This window comes from Catharus ustulatus, chromosome 25 (genome assembly GCF_009819885.2).
Source record: "Catharus ustulatus isolate bCatUst1 chromosome 25, bCatUst1.pri.v2, whole genome shotgun sequence".
Taxonomy (NCBI): domain Eukaryota; kingdom Metazoa; phylum Chordata; class Aves; order Passeriformes; family Turdidae; genus Catharus; species Catharus ustulatus.
Window position 1 is genome coordinate 6,422,277 of NC_046245.1, and position 16,160 is coordinate 6,438,436.

The 16,160-nt window shown below is 54.8% G+C and overlaps 1 protein-coding gene across 1 annotated transcript; it reads left to right on the forward strand.

Annotated features, from left to right (window-relative positions):
* The first annotated feature begins 5,887 nt into the window (after positions 1-5,887).
* LAD1 (ladinin 1) lies at positions 5,888-15,679 on the forward strand. Its single transcript, XM_033080397.1, has 10 exons — positions 5,888-5,940; positions 9,032-9,172; positions 10,344-10,830; positions 11,238-11,381; positions 12,092-12,138; positions 12,902-12,974; positions 13,336-13,467; positions 13,823-13,912; positions 15,017-15,094; positions 15,412-15,679. The coding sequence occupies exons 1-10, from the start codon at positions 5,903-5,905 to the stop codon at positions 15,418-15,420; spliced, it is 1,239 nt and encodes a 412-aa protein (XP_032936288.1). The 5' UTR covers positions 5,888-5,902; the 3' UTR covers positions 15,421-15,679.
* The last annotated feature ends 481 nt before the right edge of the window (positions 15,680-16,160 follow it).

The window sequence follows — 16,160 nt, forward strand, 5'->3', positions numbered from 1 at the left end:
CCAGGGGTGACCGGAGATGGTGTGTGGTGACACCCCAGCATCTCCCAGGGCCCCAGCCTGCCGCACACTGGAGGCAGAAGGTTTTGGTTGGCAGCTCACACCTCCAAGCTCAGGGCCCAGGCAGGAGCACTGCCAAGGTCTGAGATCCTGGGATCTCTCCAGGTATCCCCAGAGGGAACTCACACAGGTTCTGGCAGAGGAAGAAAGATGTGCAGGGAGAGTTAATAACTGTGACCTGACAAACTGGTAGAGCTGGAAAATGCAAGGTTTCATGGAAACAAAGCCTTCTTCAGGCCTGGAAAAGAAGCAGAAAATGGCACATCAGGGGCTGAGAAGAGTTCTCTGAGCTTAGTACAATTATGCTAATTTGGTGATTGAAGAAGAAGAGTGGAGTTTGTGGGGTGGAGAGGGATGGAAGAGAGATGAAAGTCCATAGGGGTGCTGGCTGCTGTGCACCAGGCCCTCGTCAATGCTGGGCACAGGCTGTCCCTGTCCCTGTGTCTGTCCCTGTCCCTGTGCCTGTGCCCAGCCTGCCCTCAGATCCTGCTCACCCGAAACTGCTGCAGAGCCAAATCTAGGGGCTCCCCAGGGTGATTCTGTAGCCTCAAAGGCAGCCATGTATGCTCCTCAAGGTCCCTTGTCACGGGCTACAGGTGGCTTTGTGGGGCCACCTTGTGTTTTAGATTGAGTAGGGAGAGAAAAACCCACCTCCAAAACTTTTCTCTCTACAAGATTCCCTACTTTTTCAAGGTATAATGCTCCCCAGTCACTGGGTCCCCTTTTCATTCCTCTCTGGTGGAAAACCACACTGCCATAGAAAAACCATGTTTTACAGATTTCAGTTTTATTAGGAACAGAGAAAAAGTGCAGGGGAAAAAGTTCTATTAGTGGGACTGAATCTCCAGGGGAAGATGGAACAGTCAGCTCTGAGCTCTCCTGGCTGGATCAGGGACTGGGATCCAAGTTTTCCTCTCCATCTCTGCTCTGGAGCTGCTCCTGTGGCCCTGGAATCCCAGCTCTCCCCATGTCACCTGGCTTCCCTCACCCCACAGCTCTCCAGTCCCATGGTTGTTTCCCTCCCAGGTGACAACAACCTCAGTTTCTGCTCACTGAATTAGAAAGGAACCCACCAGTACATTTTTACTGAAAATTCAGCCCAAATGGAGGACTCACAAGGCTGTTCTCAGGAAGTGGGACTGATGCTGGAGGACTCACTGGTGTCTCTCTCTAGAGGAACTCAAAGTCAGCCCTGTCTCCTTGAGCTGAGCAGAGCCCAGTCCATACTGTCCTACAGTTTGCTCCACTGCAGCCTAGACCCCTGAAAGAAAGCAAAGCAAAGCACTAGAATCTTAAAATTACAAAAATTCAAAATTAAATTGGACAGTAGGAAAAAAAATATCAAGACAGTATGGACTTCTGAAAACATCCCTCCTTGGTTGTAACGTGGTTCCTTCCAAGTTACAGGAGCTGTGTGATCTCCTTGCTGACCAGTCATGCTCAGAGACACCTGAACTGTGCTCAAATATTTCCCTGAATATTTGCAGCTCAGCTGGAGGCTGGAGCTGCAAAGGGAGGATGGGAGTAAGGTCAGTGGTGATGGGCAACCTTGGAGTGGGAGGGAGTGAAGTTTATTCCATGGCCTCTGCAGATGACTGTAGCATCTTGCCCTGCACAGGGCTGGCACAGGCTGCAGTCCCTGAGGTGAAGCTGAAACATCACCCTGGGACCCCTTTGGGTTCTGGGTACAGAATCAGACCCCACGGCAGGGCCATGGCACAACCCCCTGTCACCCCTGACTCATCACAGCTCGTCCTGTGTGTCCTCTGTGGAGAAAACCAGGAAGAAATTTTCCCCTCCTGGAGCCTCCCAGGCTCAAGTGCTGCACTCCAGGGAAGAGCAGGGCTCAGGGTGAGCAGGGCACATCCCTCTTGTCCAGCTTCCCCTGCTGGGCCTGAGCCCTGTCCCACTGCTCATGGATCCCTCAGGAATCAAAACCAGTTCAGGGGTGTCCAGGGACAGGACAAGGAGCAATGGCCACAAACTCTAACATCAACGTGAGGAAGAACTTTGTTCCTTGGAGGGCACAGAGCCCTGGAACAGCTGCCCAAGGAGGGCCTGGAGTCCCCCTCTCTGGACACATCCCAAACCCACCTGGATACATCCCTGTGTCCCCAGGCTCCCAGTGACCCTGCCTGGGCAGGGGGTTGGACTGGCTGATCCCCCGAGGTCCCTTCCAGCCCCAGCCACCCTGGGATTCTGTCACTCCCTGTGCTGTGAGGGTGCAGTTGTCACAGAGCTGCTGACAGCGAGCCAGCTCTGTTCTGCCCATCACCTGAGAAGTTTGCACTGAGGTGTCACTTTTGAGGGATATCCCTTGTTTGCCATTGTTAGACCTGGAGTGTCACAGGGAACGGAATGGGAACCTGAAGGACAATAAGGCACCATGGTGGAATTTCTTTTTTTAATGAAAGCTAAATTCTAAAGGAAAATAAGCCCCCTGGTAGCTGGTGCCAGGCAGTTCAGACAATGATTATTCCTTTCCTAGGAATATTTCCTTTCCTAGAAAAGGCTGTGATTTTGGTTCAGTTTCTGAGCAAGCACCAATTCCAGACTCTTCTACAAAGCTCTCTCGTACCATCACACACATCTCCCCAAAAGCTGAATACATTTTAGAGGGAAGGAGAGAGCAGAGCACCATCCCAGGGGTTCAGGGAGACCTCCAGCTCCTCCCAGAGATTTTAAATGCTGGTGAGACCTCTGGGAGCTATGGCACCACTGAAGTGTTGGGATGGAGCCAAGCAAGAGGGAAAACTCCTTTTCCTGGCCATGGAGCCCCATGTATCAGCTCAGGAGGAAAGCCTGGGAAGAAAATGCTGCTCCACCATGGCAGAGCAGGAGGGATGAGCCTCAGGAGACAGGGAGGAGTTGAGCCATGGCTGAGGGACCAGCACACCACAAGGGATGGAGGTGGAGGGTTCATGACTGGGCCCCAGGAGAAACTGAGGAATGCCATAATTACAGCACAGCTGTGGAAACTGGGAGCTCTCCACCACCCTGTAGCCAAAGAAAGAGGCTCTGTAGTGTGACGAGACACAGGACACTGTTCCCAAGGGAAAAACCAGCCCTGTTGAAACTAGTCTAGCTCCTTAGAAGGTATTAATGAATTCTGCTGATCACACCAGGGGAAGCTCTGGGCTCCTCCTTGGGCAGGTGCAGTTCCCCTGGGCAGAGAAGGGGAGAAGGGTTTGGCCCTGGAGCTTCCCCGCTCAGGGCACATCCTGCAGCTCTCCTCCCTCGGCCACAAGCACAGAGCCTTCCCCTCGGGGCTGTGAGTCTGGAACAGCAGATGGGACAGCCTGGAGAATGGAGTGAATCTGGATAAACATCAGGCTGGTTCTCTGAGCATCTCTTCGCTCACAGACTCATTCTCTGCCTGATTTCATCACCCTCAGGTCTGGGGACCTGCAGCTTGAGCTGTGCTTTGAGGATGAGCTCAGGGTGGCCTAAATAACTTTGTTAAGGGAAATCCGGTCTGACAAAGTGACTGTTGTTTGCTGAAAGCATCAATGAGCCTGTGGATAAGGGTGACCTGGGAGACAAGCATTTTCCTGGGTTTCCAGCAGCAAAGACCAAGCACATCTCAGAGGAAAAGTCCAAACAGAACTAAATAATCAACCAGCAGAGAGGAAACAGTAGTGAGATAACAAACTGCTGATAATTCCTGCAATTTTGTTACAGCAGAGGGTGAGACTGGTGATGCAGACATTCAGAAAGATCTGGCAGCACCTGGAGTTTGGGGATAAAGCGGCAAAGGAGGTTTAGAGGGGTATGAAGTGGCACATGGGAAAAATCTAGCATGACTTCATCTATGAGATGAGGGGCTCTGGGATGCTTTACCTCCTCAGGAGTGAAATTTTGAGGTTATGGTGAACATGAAAAGACGTGAGGAACATCAGGGAAAACAGGAGGTCCATGACAGCAAACATCTCCAGACATGAGAGGTGAATGCTTTGTGCTGCCATTCAGCCCAGCAGGACCCATCCAAGATAAAGGAGATTTCCAGCAGTGGGGAAGAGGCCTTGGGAATTTCTTGCTGGAGGATATTTTCTCTACTGACCATTTTCCTGGGTTTGAGAGAAACAGGGCAAACCCATGGAGGAGAAACTCTCTGAGGGATCTTGAAAAAAAGAGGAAATTCTGTTTAGCTCCAAAGGTTTTTCAGCTGCAAGTAAGGCCCTGGGAAGGGGCAAGTGTCAGTAAGTGGGCGAGTGTCAGCCAGGCTCATCCTCCACCTAATCCCCGGGCACAAAATGCCCATCTAGAATTTCTTCAACTTAATAACCAGAGGAATTGCAGACTGGGAGGTTTTATATTCCTTTGCTGTGTAGATCCTAGCTAGGGGTGTTCTTTCACTGCCACGTTCAGTCTAATCCTTTGGAAAACCCTGCTAAGTCCTGTGCTCCAGTGCTATCCTTTGGCAATGAGTTTTGTGAGCACCGTGCTTGCTGTGCATTAATCACAGAGCTTTTATTGCTCTAGAGGAGCTGCTCATGCTGGACTGCTATATATAGTCTGTCAGCAATTAGCAGGATGCTTGCAAGGTTATTTAAGTAATTTTTTTTCCCTTATGCCACAACTAACTGAATTCTCTGTATATATGAAAACACTTGAAAGACGAGCGATTACTGCAAGAAGAAAGAAGAGCCCTGCTTGGTGCAGGTGGCTTGTTTGACAGGGCTATCTCCTAGAAATGGGATTTTAATCAGGAACCTTTGATTAAAATCATTGCTCAGGTCATGGCACGCCCCTGTGGGCTGGAGGCATGCAGGGCCAGCTCAGCCTCCCAACCAGTTCCTTGGGCTGGTGCAGGGATGGATCCCACTGGGAGTAGAGGTTGTACTCAAGGGGTCCTGGCTGACATTTCCTGCAGGGAATAGGGCCACAGCAGTGGGAGCACTGGGGTTATGGCAATGTTGTGGAAGGATCCGGGTTGGGATCAGGCTCTGCTGTGCCTGGGCCCCCCATCCACCCCCAAGACAATCCCCATTACCCCACTAAAGGCAGTGTCCCCGTGGCTTCACACCTGCCCTTGGCAGGAGGGGTTTCCCTGCAGGCTGGGGGTCTCAGAGCACAGCCAGAGGGGGGGGGGATGGGTTTGATGGGCTGGGTCCAGGTGCGGGATGAGTCTGGGCACACAGCTCCCCTCTGGCACCGGGCACACAAAAATTGGATCCCCTCATGCTCCAGCCCCCTCCCCCGAGACTCTGTGAGTCCTCACTGCTGCAGCAAAGCTCATGAATGGGGAGACCTTGACAGCTCCATCTGAGACATCTAGAAAGGGCTGGAAGAGCAGGGGACCCTCCCAAGCTCTTTGGAAAGGGCTGGACTGCGCCCAGCCGGAGGTGTTTTAATGACTGTTTTGGATCCTCGGGAGCCAACCTCCTCCCACTCAGCCCGGGGTAATTCACCTCCTCCGCCGGGCTGCAGGAGTTGTTGACTGGTGGATTGTGGCTGGTAGAACAGGTTCTCCGCAGGGAGTTGTCTCTGAAACCCTGGGAGACGTGGATGGCCCGAGCCGCGGGTCCCGGCTCGGAGCCTGGCAGCGGGGAGGGCTCTGGGTTTGCGTGGCACTGCTGGGCAGGGCGGCTCTCGCCCCGCGCCGCTGGCACACAAATCACAGCCCTGCCTGTGTCAGGTAGATAAGGAACCATGTGATGCAGCTGGAGGGGAGCGGGTGGCAGGCAGGGTAAAGGTGCACAGGGAAATAACCTTGCAGGGAGTTCGTCCCTCCCTTCTCGGGGAGCAGTGTCCGGGCAGCGCTGATCCCCGAGGCTCCCACGGCACCTTGGCCTGGATGTCTGCTCAGGTTCTGGGGGCTCTCTGAAACTCCCAGGAAGCAGGAATGTCCTTCAGCAGAAGGAACTGGTCCGATCTCTCCAGGTAAGTGCTGTGTATTAATGCTTGACCCTTTTCACCAGGGAGGGGTGAGGCTGGGCTGCTGGTGGCCGAAGGGGCTCGGGGAGGATGGAAAGAGGGGGCAGCTGCCCTGGGAGTGGCATTTGTTGTTTGCAGAGGTGAATGCTCACCCACGGAGAGCCCGGCGCTGCTGGAGTTTCTGGTGGCTGGGCAAGACCAGAAGCGTTTTTGTTTCTGCTGCCTGGGGAAGCTGAGCCAAGGACAGGAGAATTACCTGGATAAGCATTCTTGCCCCATGCTGGATACATTTTGGGTCTGTTTTACGTTTCTTTGCTCTGAGCTGGCTGGGGGCGTTTCCACTCCCCCCATGCAGCCCCTGGGTGTGTGTCCTGCTCTGCCCTGCCCTGCCGAAGCTGCAGTGTGCTGAGCAAGCCCTGATTCAGCGGCAGTGACTGAGCGATGCCTGAGCAATCCCCGCAGCACCGCCTGCTCCCTCGACCTTCCCAAAGAGTGATCCAGAGCAGGGGAGACTCCTGGGCATACTGGGGTGGGTCAGGGATTCGAACGAGGTTGGAGCAAGGTGGGATCAACCCTGACCCCCTGCAGACCCCAGGAGAGCCCTGCCAGCCTCGGCTGTGCAGGAGCAGTGATGGAAACTCAAACAGAGCCACACTGTCTCACAAATCAGAGCAGGAATCCTGGTCCAAGTGAATATTACGTCTCCAAGACTTAATTGCAAATCTCAGTACTGAGTGTAAGAACGGAGAGTTCACAGAATCCAGAATGGTTTGGGTGGGAAGGACCTTAAGTCTCGTCCAACCTGGCCTTGGACACTGCCAGGGATCCAGGGGCAGCCACAGCTTCTCTGGGCACCCTGTGCCAGGGCCTCACCACACTCACTGTGTAAAACTTCATTATTTTAGTTGAGACCCCACTGCTCAGAGGCCACCAGCTCTCAGCTGCCTCTGCTATGGGTGGGACAGATCCAGAGGCCATTCCAGCCTTGTCCAAATCCATCTCTGAGCCATGGACCTACCCCAACACCAGCCCAGCCCTGAACCCAGCTGGGTCCTGCTCCCCGTGTGCTTCACAACCCCGGAAGGCATTTCCTGAGCTCGCCTGAGACGAGGCAGCACTGAAACAACAGAAATGTCAGAAATCTCTGCACTAATCATTGACAGGGCAGGAGAGCACAAGGCAGGGACACTCGCCAAAGTTTTTTACTTATCTCTTTAAGTTACAAAAGGTAAAACAGTGAAAAATAAATACTTCTTTGAAAAGAAGAGGGAAAGATTGGCAGAGCAAATCCATACCTGATGGGTGGATCACTTAATTACAAATAACGAGGAGCTGCCTGTGGATAGTGCCAGGTTTTGTGCTGCCTCAGAAGGAACCACGGTAATTCAAGGCAGGGAAATGCCATTTTCACTTCGAAGGAGACTGTCCGTGTAAGAGCAAAGAAGTACCCGGGCGTCATGAGGATTTAGCCTGGCATTAGTGCTCTGTGCTGTCACTGCTTGAGGGAAGGAGTGCAGAGGCACCGGGATCTGTGTCCTCCCCACCCGGGACCTGCCGGTTGGGAATGTGCGTGCAGGGAAAGCGCCGGGGCTGTGCAAACACAGCCGGGGCTGTGCGAACACGGGCACGGAGCGGGGCTGTCCCACTTGGGGATGCTCTCTGGGCACATCCCAGCCTTCGCCACCCCGTCTCTCCCGGTACCAAGTGTGGCATCGGAGAGCGCCTGGAGCTGCCCGGCCGTGGGTCCGACTGCTGTTGGGGCTGTTCGGCTGTGGGATCAGCGGGAGGGAAGGGCAACACAGCCCGGCTGTGTCCCTGTCCCCAGCCCTGAGCTCTCAGCCGGGTCCTGTGCCCCCGTCGCGCTCCGCTGCCCCGAGCAGGAAGAACAGAAGCCGCAAATGCTGGCGGGGGGTAAAGCGGATTAATTTATGACCGGCTGTGATTACTCAGTAACTCGGAACCTGCCGCGAGTCCCCGCGGCCGCGCTCGCTCTAACGCGGCCCTGCCCCGCTGACTTTCACCAAAAGTCAAATTCATGGCAAAGCCTGAGCCTGGGTGACGCTGGACGGAGCTGAGATGAGGTCCTGGTATGGACCCTGTACAGGGAGGCTCTGTTGGGGTGCTGGGACCTCCATGGGGTTCCCTGCAGTGTTTGTGGCTGATTGAGGGCTTGTGTTGGGGAAGATGAACCTGGCTCTGAAAAGCTCCATCCAGCCAATAAAAATATTTTCCAACACAGTTCATGCACCGGCACAGAGGGTGGGCAGGTTTGGCACAGAGAAAGGATGGCAGAGCTGCTGTTTTCCAGACAACTTTTTAGTCTGAGTGGTGTTCTATTAAAAAAAAAAAAAAAACAAAAAAACAAACAAAACACATTAAAAAAAAAAAAAAACCAAAAAACCCCCAAAACAACAACGACAACAACAAAAAAACACCCCAAAATAACCCCCAACAACCTACATTTGGCTTGTGCAAAATAAAATGCTCAGAGATGATTCCAAACATTGTCTTTTTGGCTCAGTCTGTGATTATAAACAATTCCTAGTCCAGGCACGTGCGGGGGGAAGAGGAGCCCTGCCAGCCCCATCCCAAGGCAGAGCCTCTGAGCAGTTGCCTCCAGCCTCTGATACTTTTGCATCTGAGGCTTTTTGCTCTATAAAATTAAATTGCCATCACCCCTACTTGGTTTTGGCCTGAAATCTTCTGCCAGAGTGGCTACCCTTCCAGTTTGTGTGGTTGAGGTCTGTGTGGTAGCTCAAGGGTCCTGGTCTGGCTGAGTTACATGTCCAATATTCTTTCCCTGGAGGGTGTGCTTAATATAGGGATTCCTTTGAAATGAGTGCTCCCTCCACCAGGAGAAAATAGGAGTTGGGAAGTCAAGTGCTTGCTTTGAGACTGGCCTCCATCAGCTGCGTGGAGTGAGAGCACTTTGGGACACTTGGCTCGTGCTGGCATCACTCTCCTCCAGCAAGATGACTTTTGTCAGCCCCTTGGCCTTGCCCAGGGTGTAGCAGGTCCTTTCTTGTCTGGCACCAGAGCTTCAGGGTGCCCTTGCAGCTCACAGCCTTCCCAAGTCCTTGTGTTTGCTCCCAAACAGCCTGGCCAGGCAGAGGACGCTGGAGGATGAGGAAGAGCAGCAAAGAGAGCGCCGGCGAAGGCACCGGAACCTGCTGTCGTCCACATCCACGGAGGAGGAACCTGCCAGCCCTGTCAAAGACACCAGCCCAGCTTCCAGCAGGTCTGTGGGGTCCTTCTGGCATTGGCCTTGCTCCTGACACCAAGCCCTGGCACCTGCTGCTGTGGTCGGTGGGAATGGCTCCTGGCTGAGGGAGGGCTCAGTTGTGGGAAGAGCTGTGCTCCAGTCAACAGCCCTTGGGAGGAGGGATGGGCTCCCCAGGAGGAGCACAAGGCGGAGATGTCTGAGGTGGGCTCCCCATGGCACAGGAGCAGGAGTGCTGGGGGAGGGCTGGTGCCAGGGCCGAGCTCAGGTGGGATCTGCAGCAGGCAAGGGGTGCCCGGCTCTGGAGGACAGGAGAGCAGAGCAGGCAGAGCTGGCTGGCTGTGCTGCCCCTCTGAACCTCACAGTGACGCTGTGGGACCTTTGCTGAAGTGGGGATCTGACCCAAGGGTTTTCCAGTGGTGCTTCCAAAGTCCCTGGCTGCAGGGAGCTGGGATTTGGAGGTGCTCTGGGACCAGGCTGCCCACTCTCTAAACTGATCCTGGAAGTGTCCAGTATTTAGGTGGTTTGTGCCCACAGTGAGACTCCCACTCCAGAGGTGTTTCTGTGCTTCAGATGGGATGGCGTTAGGATGCTTGGGTTGGATAGGGGCTGGACATGACTAAAATAAACCAGGTGGGAAGGACAAGTTCCTCTTCCCTGGTGCTGACAGGCTGGCCATGTGGTGACTGCAATTTGGGAGGAGGGCAAATGTTATCCCATCTCCTTCCCAGTACTGGGAGTGTGCAGACACAGCCTGCCAGGTGTCCTTCTTCCCAGACCTTGTGCCTGCTTGCCCGGGGAAAGGAGGGAAAACAGCTTTTCACAGGTCGTGTTGGGACTGTGGGTGGAAGAGTCACCACCACACTTCTTATCTAGCACAGTGCTCTGAGCCTGGATCTCCTTGGTAGAGGACTTGGTGGGTGCTGGTGTCCTGGGAAAAGGCTGCAGAAATGCTTCATCTCTACCATAAAAAGGAAAAAATAGAATTTTAATAAACTTTTTCTCAGACAGCTGAGCTGGGGTGATGGGGATGAGAGTGGCTGCAAGCTCTGGTCTGCAGGGAGGACTCCAGGATATTGGTGGGATTTTTATGTTCCTCCCCAGAGCCTTTTGCCTCACTTGCAGCATGAAATCCATCCCTCTAGCCGCAGATGCTAAGGTTGTCATCCCATGTTGTTCCTGTCCCTAGACCTCCATCCCTGGTGAAGCCGCAGTCTCCGGAGGATGGGGAGGAGCGAAAGCTCTCAGAGGTGCTGAAGACACAAGAAGGGAGAAGGACGAGGTGCCTCCCACCCGTGTCTGAAAAGCTGAGGCAGGAGAAGGAGCAGAAGGAGGCAGGGGTGGGAGAAAGCTGCCCAGAGAGAGGGCCACAGCCCTGTGGGAGGCAGGAGAGCAGCCGGGCTGTGGAGCGGGCTGAGGAGGCGGCCAAGGGCAGAGGGGATCCGCCAGGAGACGAGAACCTGGAGCCAGCCTCTGAGAGGAAAGTGGTGGTGAGGGCACGGCTCCAGGACAAAGACCAAGGAGTGTGGACTCCTCGGGGGGAGCAGAGGAAGGAGGCGAAGGAGCCGCCAGAGGTGGGGAGCTGCCGGCTCCGGGAGGTGAAGATCCTCACCAGGGTGGGAAACCGCAGCACAGAAGAGAAAACCTCGGCGGTGACCTCATCTCCAGAGCAGCAGGTGAGCAGGAATGCATGGGACATCAGACCTTAGGGAGAGAGGTCCTGGGTGCTGGGAGGACCAGAAAGAGGGACGGCCCAAATGTACCAGGAGGTGAATGGGACCTGAAGGATTTTGGAGAATGTTTTTCTGAGAGCTGCAAACCACGAGGTGGTGGACAGGACACCACCTCCTTCCCCTCCCTGGTCTGTGCTGTTCTGATCACCTTCTCCAGCAAGTCCCTCTGATTGCCATCATGGTGACACTGAAGGGCTGTTTGGGACTTCGTGTGTTCAGCTGAGGCAGGAAAGGTTTGGAGGATTTTGATCTCGAACTCTGGCCTCCAGCCCGGTTCCCACCCTGACTGCTCAGCTCCTGCACCTCAGTCTTCTCTGCAGGGATGCATCTAAGGTCTCCTTTTTCCTCAGCAGCCGTCCAGGAACCCCTCACAGCAGGTAATCCAGCTGTCCCCTCCCCAAGATGAGCCTGCAGAAGAGCCAGACCCTTCTCCAACTCACGTCACCTTCAGCAGCTCCATCCGACGGGCCAGCCCAAGAACCGTCTCCTTTCGGGTAAGAGCTAAAGCAGATGGGGAAGGATTCCATTGAGGCAGTGGAGGATGGGTGGAAGGAAGGATTGCTTCGGTTTCTGGATTATGTGAACAGAGCCTGCTCCCAGAGGTCTTTTTAAAATTTACCCTTGGTCTGGACACTGCAGTCCTGCTTCCCTCTTCCTGCTCTTTTCCTACTCTGTGTCTGACTGAAGGCATGTGAGGATGAACATGTCCAGTTCATCCACCTTGTGCTGGCCCGAAAACTCATGGGAAGTGATAAGAAAACAGGGAGCTCATTGTCCTCAGAATTTTCAGAGCTACAGGAATTACCATCCACCTTCCAGCCTTTCCAGTCTTATGTAAAAGCATGGGATAAAAATAACATCCATCCTCCCTCTCATCCCATGTAGCAGTCTGAGAATATATTTGATTTCAAAAGAGATCTCTGGAATAAAGAAGAGTCTGGGAAAACCAAGAACAAATCACGATCATCACTGCAGTGAGTCAGGGCTGACTAGCTACACTTGATTGACTTCCATGAGGCTTTATTGGGAATATAACTGTTATCACCATAAAGTGTCTATAGCCTGGGGAGCTTTGAGATAGGAGATAAGCTCTGGTGTGGGTACAAATGGAACTTTCCTGGGGGAGATCAGTGAGATAGTGTCTCCCATGCTTATCTTGGATAACCAAAGTTCGCTGTGGATCTCCTCTCCTTGTGTCTTCCAGATCATCTCCAGAAAGCAGAAAGAGAGCCAAAGCCCTCTCACAAGGAGGTCAGTACTTCTCATCATGTTGCTTTGGTCCTGCTGGGCAGGAATTGCCATTCTTTGTTTTTAAAGGAGGAGGTGATGGGGCCTGACAGGCCTGGCACAGATGTGCTGGACATTGGTCCCCAGAGTGCTGGACTGGGCGGGCAGCAATGCTTGGCAGGGGACAGGACAATGTCCAATGTGCAGCTTGCATCTGAATTACATCCTGGAATCACAGAATGGTTTGGGTTCCAAGGGACCTCATTCCAACCCCTGCCATGGGCAGTAACATTCTCCACTCTACAAGGTTGCTCCAGTATCTCCCAGCAAGCCCCCACTGTCTCCTGAGTCATGTAGTTCCAGGTTGATGCTTGTGTCTGCAGAGGCCCAATTCATGGGGACATCGAAACATGTCCATGAGCAACCTAACCTGGCTTTGATGACCAGATCAAGGGATCCTCCACCCCTCTGTGGGCAGGTGCATGCTCTAGGCAGAGCCACATTGACACTGGGGACAATGCTGTTCAGAGCTGGCAGAGCTGAACCCAGGGCAGGCTGAGGAGCTCTAAGATATTTCAGTGTTCAGTGTGGCCCTGGAAAGGTGGTGATACCCAGAGATCCTGGTCACCAGCAGGGAATGGACTGCTTGGTTCACCTGGCAGATAGATGCAGGAGTGCCTGGGTGGGACAGGGCCTTCTCCTGCCAAGTGCAGCTCCCCCAGACCATGGGCTGAGTCCCAGGAGATACTGAGGGGCCTGGTTTCAACTCTTCCCTCTTCTTCACCAGTGCGAGTCTGAGGATCCCAGGCAGCAATAGCACCATTGGGGAGAAGTTGGAAAAGTACAACTCGGCTGTGCAGGTACCAAAGGCCCTTGGCAGAGCCAGGCAGGGGTGGGAGGGATGCGTGGGGAGACACAGAGGGGTAGCCTGGAGCCTAGTGGGGAGGGCAGGGCCTGAGCTGCAGCACGTACCAGAGCTGATGGGGATGAAGGAGATGGTCCCAGGCAGGAAAAGGGATTGGCCTCAGGGTTTTAGGAGCAGGGACCCTTGGAGGGGGTCTGGGGATGCTGTGGTCCATTGGGGGAAGCAGTGCACAAGGCTGTGAGCTGCTGATGGGCATAGGGGGACCAGTCCCCAAAGGGCTTAGGGCCAGAAGCTGGACTTCGCTTTTCACCCCCTGGGGTGCAGCACAGCCCTGCTAACACCCCTCTCTCTCCCAGCGCTCGGAGGGAGTGAAATCCTCCGTGTCCGTCCAGAAGAGTCGCCTGCTCTCCTCGGAGGGGGTGGCGAGCAAGCGCAACTTCTTCGAGGGAAGCGCTCCCAGCAAGGCGGAGCCGGCGGCTCTCAGGAAGGTGAGGCAGGGGCTGCGCTGAGCGGGGACCTCCGAGCGGCTCCTGGGCTGGGGCGGGCACCGGCTGTGGGCAAATCTTCCCCTCTTCGTATACCAGGCTCAGCCTGGCAGGCTGCTGCAGGGACTGGTGCGAGCTGAGTACCAGGGCTACGTTTGGGCACAGGAAATGTCCCGGCACGGTGTGGGTTCCTGCCGAGCGCTGGAATTTGAGGAGCTGGGATGGAGCCAGCGTGTGGGCTGGGCTCTGCCTGCTGCAGCTCCGCTCTGTCTCCCCGTGCCCTGCAGTCTGGGCCGGGTTACATTCGTGCAGAGGGAGGACTGCTGCTGTAACCCTGGTGTCCCTCTCTGTGCCACAGGACAACCTGAAGATCCCAGGATCGGTGACATCCCGCATTAATCTGTGGATCAGCCGAGCTCAGGAGCCTGCCAAGGAGGAAAGCAGCAAGGTACCAGCTTGTGTCAACCTCAAGTGAGAGCCCTGAGACCAGGCAGTCTCACAGGACATGGTGCTGCACCTCAGGGCAGGGTTGAAGGGTGGATGAACCCTTGGCTGAAGCTATTAAAGGGTTTGAGAGCATTTTAGCCAGATTTGGAGGTCTCAGAGCTGCAGGGCCACCATGATGAGATATCAGGGCTCTACTTGTTGTTGTGTCCTGACTGTGAGCCCAAAATTCCCGAGATGGCTGATTCCAGCCCTTGGTCGGTTGAGGAGGGAGCAGGAGCCAGCTGGGTGCATGTCCCAGATCATGCAGGGGTACCTGACCCTGCCACCCCAGCATGATCCCATCTCTGCCATCCCATCTCCTCTGTTTGGATGAGCAGCTCTGCCTGGAAGCCAGTGGGAGAGGAGCTGTGTGCTCGGCCCTTCAGCTCTGAGGGGCTTGGAGACCTGTGTGTGCTTGGAGAGGTCCTGGTGCATGAGGGGTCTGTGGATCACCACATCTGCACATGAAACCAGCACCCAAAACTAGGGGGTCTTGTGGCTGTGGGTGCAAAAGCCCAACCAAGGGGACTCAGAGGTCATAATTTGACCACCATGGCTACTTCCTGGACGTGTTCAAGAGAGGAATAAGACAGCCTTTGGCCCCAGGATGGTTTGGTGTTCTTGGAAAGGAGGGGCTTAGCAGGTCCTGGGCAGGTTTCACTGCTCACAGCAAAGAGGGCTTTGGCCACTGCTCGTGGCAGTCACCTGGCCCAGGAGGCACAACTTCAGCCCAGCCCTGCAGTCAGGGAAGCTGAGTCTAGGCTGGGCTGGGAGATAACACTGCCCAGACGTGTCTGTGCCAGGCAGCTGTGCCAGCAAAGGCTTTGCTTCTGGGATCACGCCTGGCAAAAGCCTGCAGCTCCTTGATCAGTTCTCCTTTAATAGCACCTGCTCCACTTCTGTGGCTGGAGCTGCACTTGGCTTTGAGGGTCTCCTAGGGCAGGATCCCAAAGCTGGCTGGTCTTACCTGGGCAATGTGTGCTTCAAGGTTTGGATACAGTCAGACCAAGGCAATTGCACACGATGCATGGGGAAAACTTTCTCCTGTCACTTCTCCTGTTTGCAGGAAATCCGGAGAATCAACAGCCTGGCAAAGCGAGACATCTGGATAAAGCAGCCTGGAGACACCTCTGGAGACACCAAGGTAATTATGGAGCTACTCTGAAACCTAGTGCATCCTCTGAGGCAGGGGTAGAGCCAAAACATGAGGGGAGAGGGGATGTGGGGGTCATCAGGACCCTCTGACTTTGGGGAGTCAGCAGGAGGGTACAACTGGAAGCATCTGTAAGGGAGAAAGGACACTGGTCTGGGAGGTGAAGGGAAGTGGCCTATGACAGGATTTAGAGATTCCTGCTTGCCCCATCCCCTGCTGGGGATTGCCTCTGTCCTGGTTAAGGCAGCTGCATCTGGGGGAGTTGCAGCCTCAGGCACAGCCTCAGTGGTTCCCACTTTCTTTTCCAGTTGCAGTAATACCAGCTGTGGTATCAGATTATCTGGGAAAAACTGGTTTGCTCTGAAGATCAAAGCCCAGCCCTACCCAACCGTCCAGCAGCCACTGCCACGAGTCCCCTGTGCCATGTGTGGGTGCGGCCCAGGTCATGGGGTCTTCTACTTCTGGGATGGGAAGGAAGAAGCCTGGAAGAGTCTCCCTGTGGCCCCAGCCCCCACTCACTGCCTGTCTGGGGGTGTCCAGGCCTACAGGCTCCCGACAGATGCTGAAGGCAAACTCCTGCCTTGTTTGCCCACCACATTTTGCTGTTCTGTTCCTGATCTCTGCCTGTGCCCCGGAACTGCCCTGGCAAAGGGGATCCCCCACACAGCAGCTGGAAGATGTCAGTGGGGCGAGAACCTGCCTGGCCAAGGGAGTTCCAGCTGCACATCCATGGACCATGTTGTCCTTGCTGCCTGGGGCAGGTGGGGCTGGCAGGTGTCACCCCCTGCCAGGCTGTCACTGCCAGAGTGACCCAACCAGAGGCTGATGTTCGTGAAGTCACACGAGTGCTCGGAGATGTCTCATGGAAGAAGGGAGGACTTGGCCCTGGTAGCAGAACCAGAGTTGTCCTTGTCACTGCCGTCCCCTGCCCCTGCAAGCAGTGACCCTTCCTCCAGTGATCCAGGGAGGGGTGATGACCAGAGCCCTTTCTGGAGGATTTCATGGAGCTGAGTGTCCTGTGCTGGGCCCCATTTCCCTCTTGCCTTTCCTCCTGAGC

Bases quoted from the DNA above. Each gene is read 5' to 3' on its own strand.
- LAD1 (XM_033080397.1), top strand. From the start codon at position 5,903: ATGTCCTTCAGCAGAAGGAACTGGTCCGATCTCTCCAG. The intron at 9,173-10,343 runs GTCTGTGGGGTC...TCCTGTCCCTAG, and splicing joins ACCAGCCCAGCTTCCAGCAG to ACCTCCATCCCTGGTGAAGC. The intron at 10,831-11,237 runs GTGAGCAGGAAT...CTTTTTCCTCAG, and splicing joins CCTCATCTCCAGAGCAGCAG to CAGCCGTCCAGGAACCCCTC.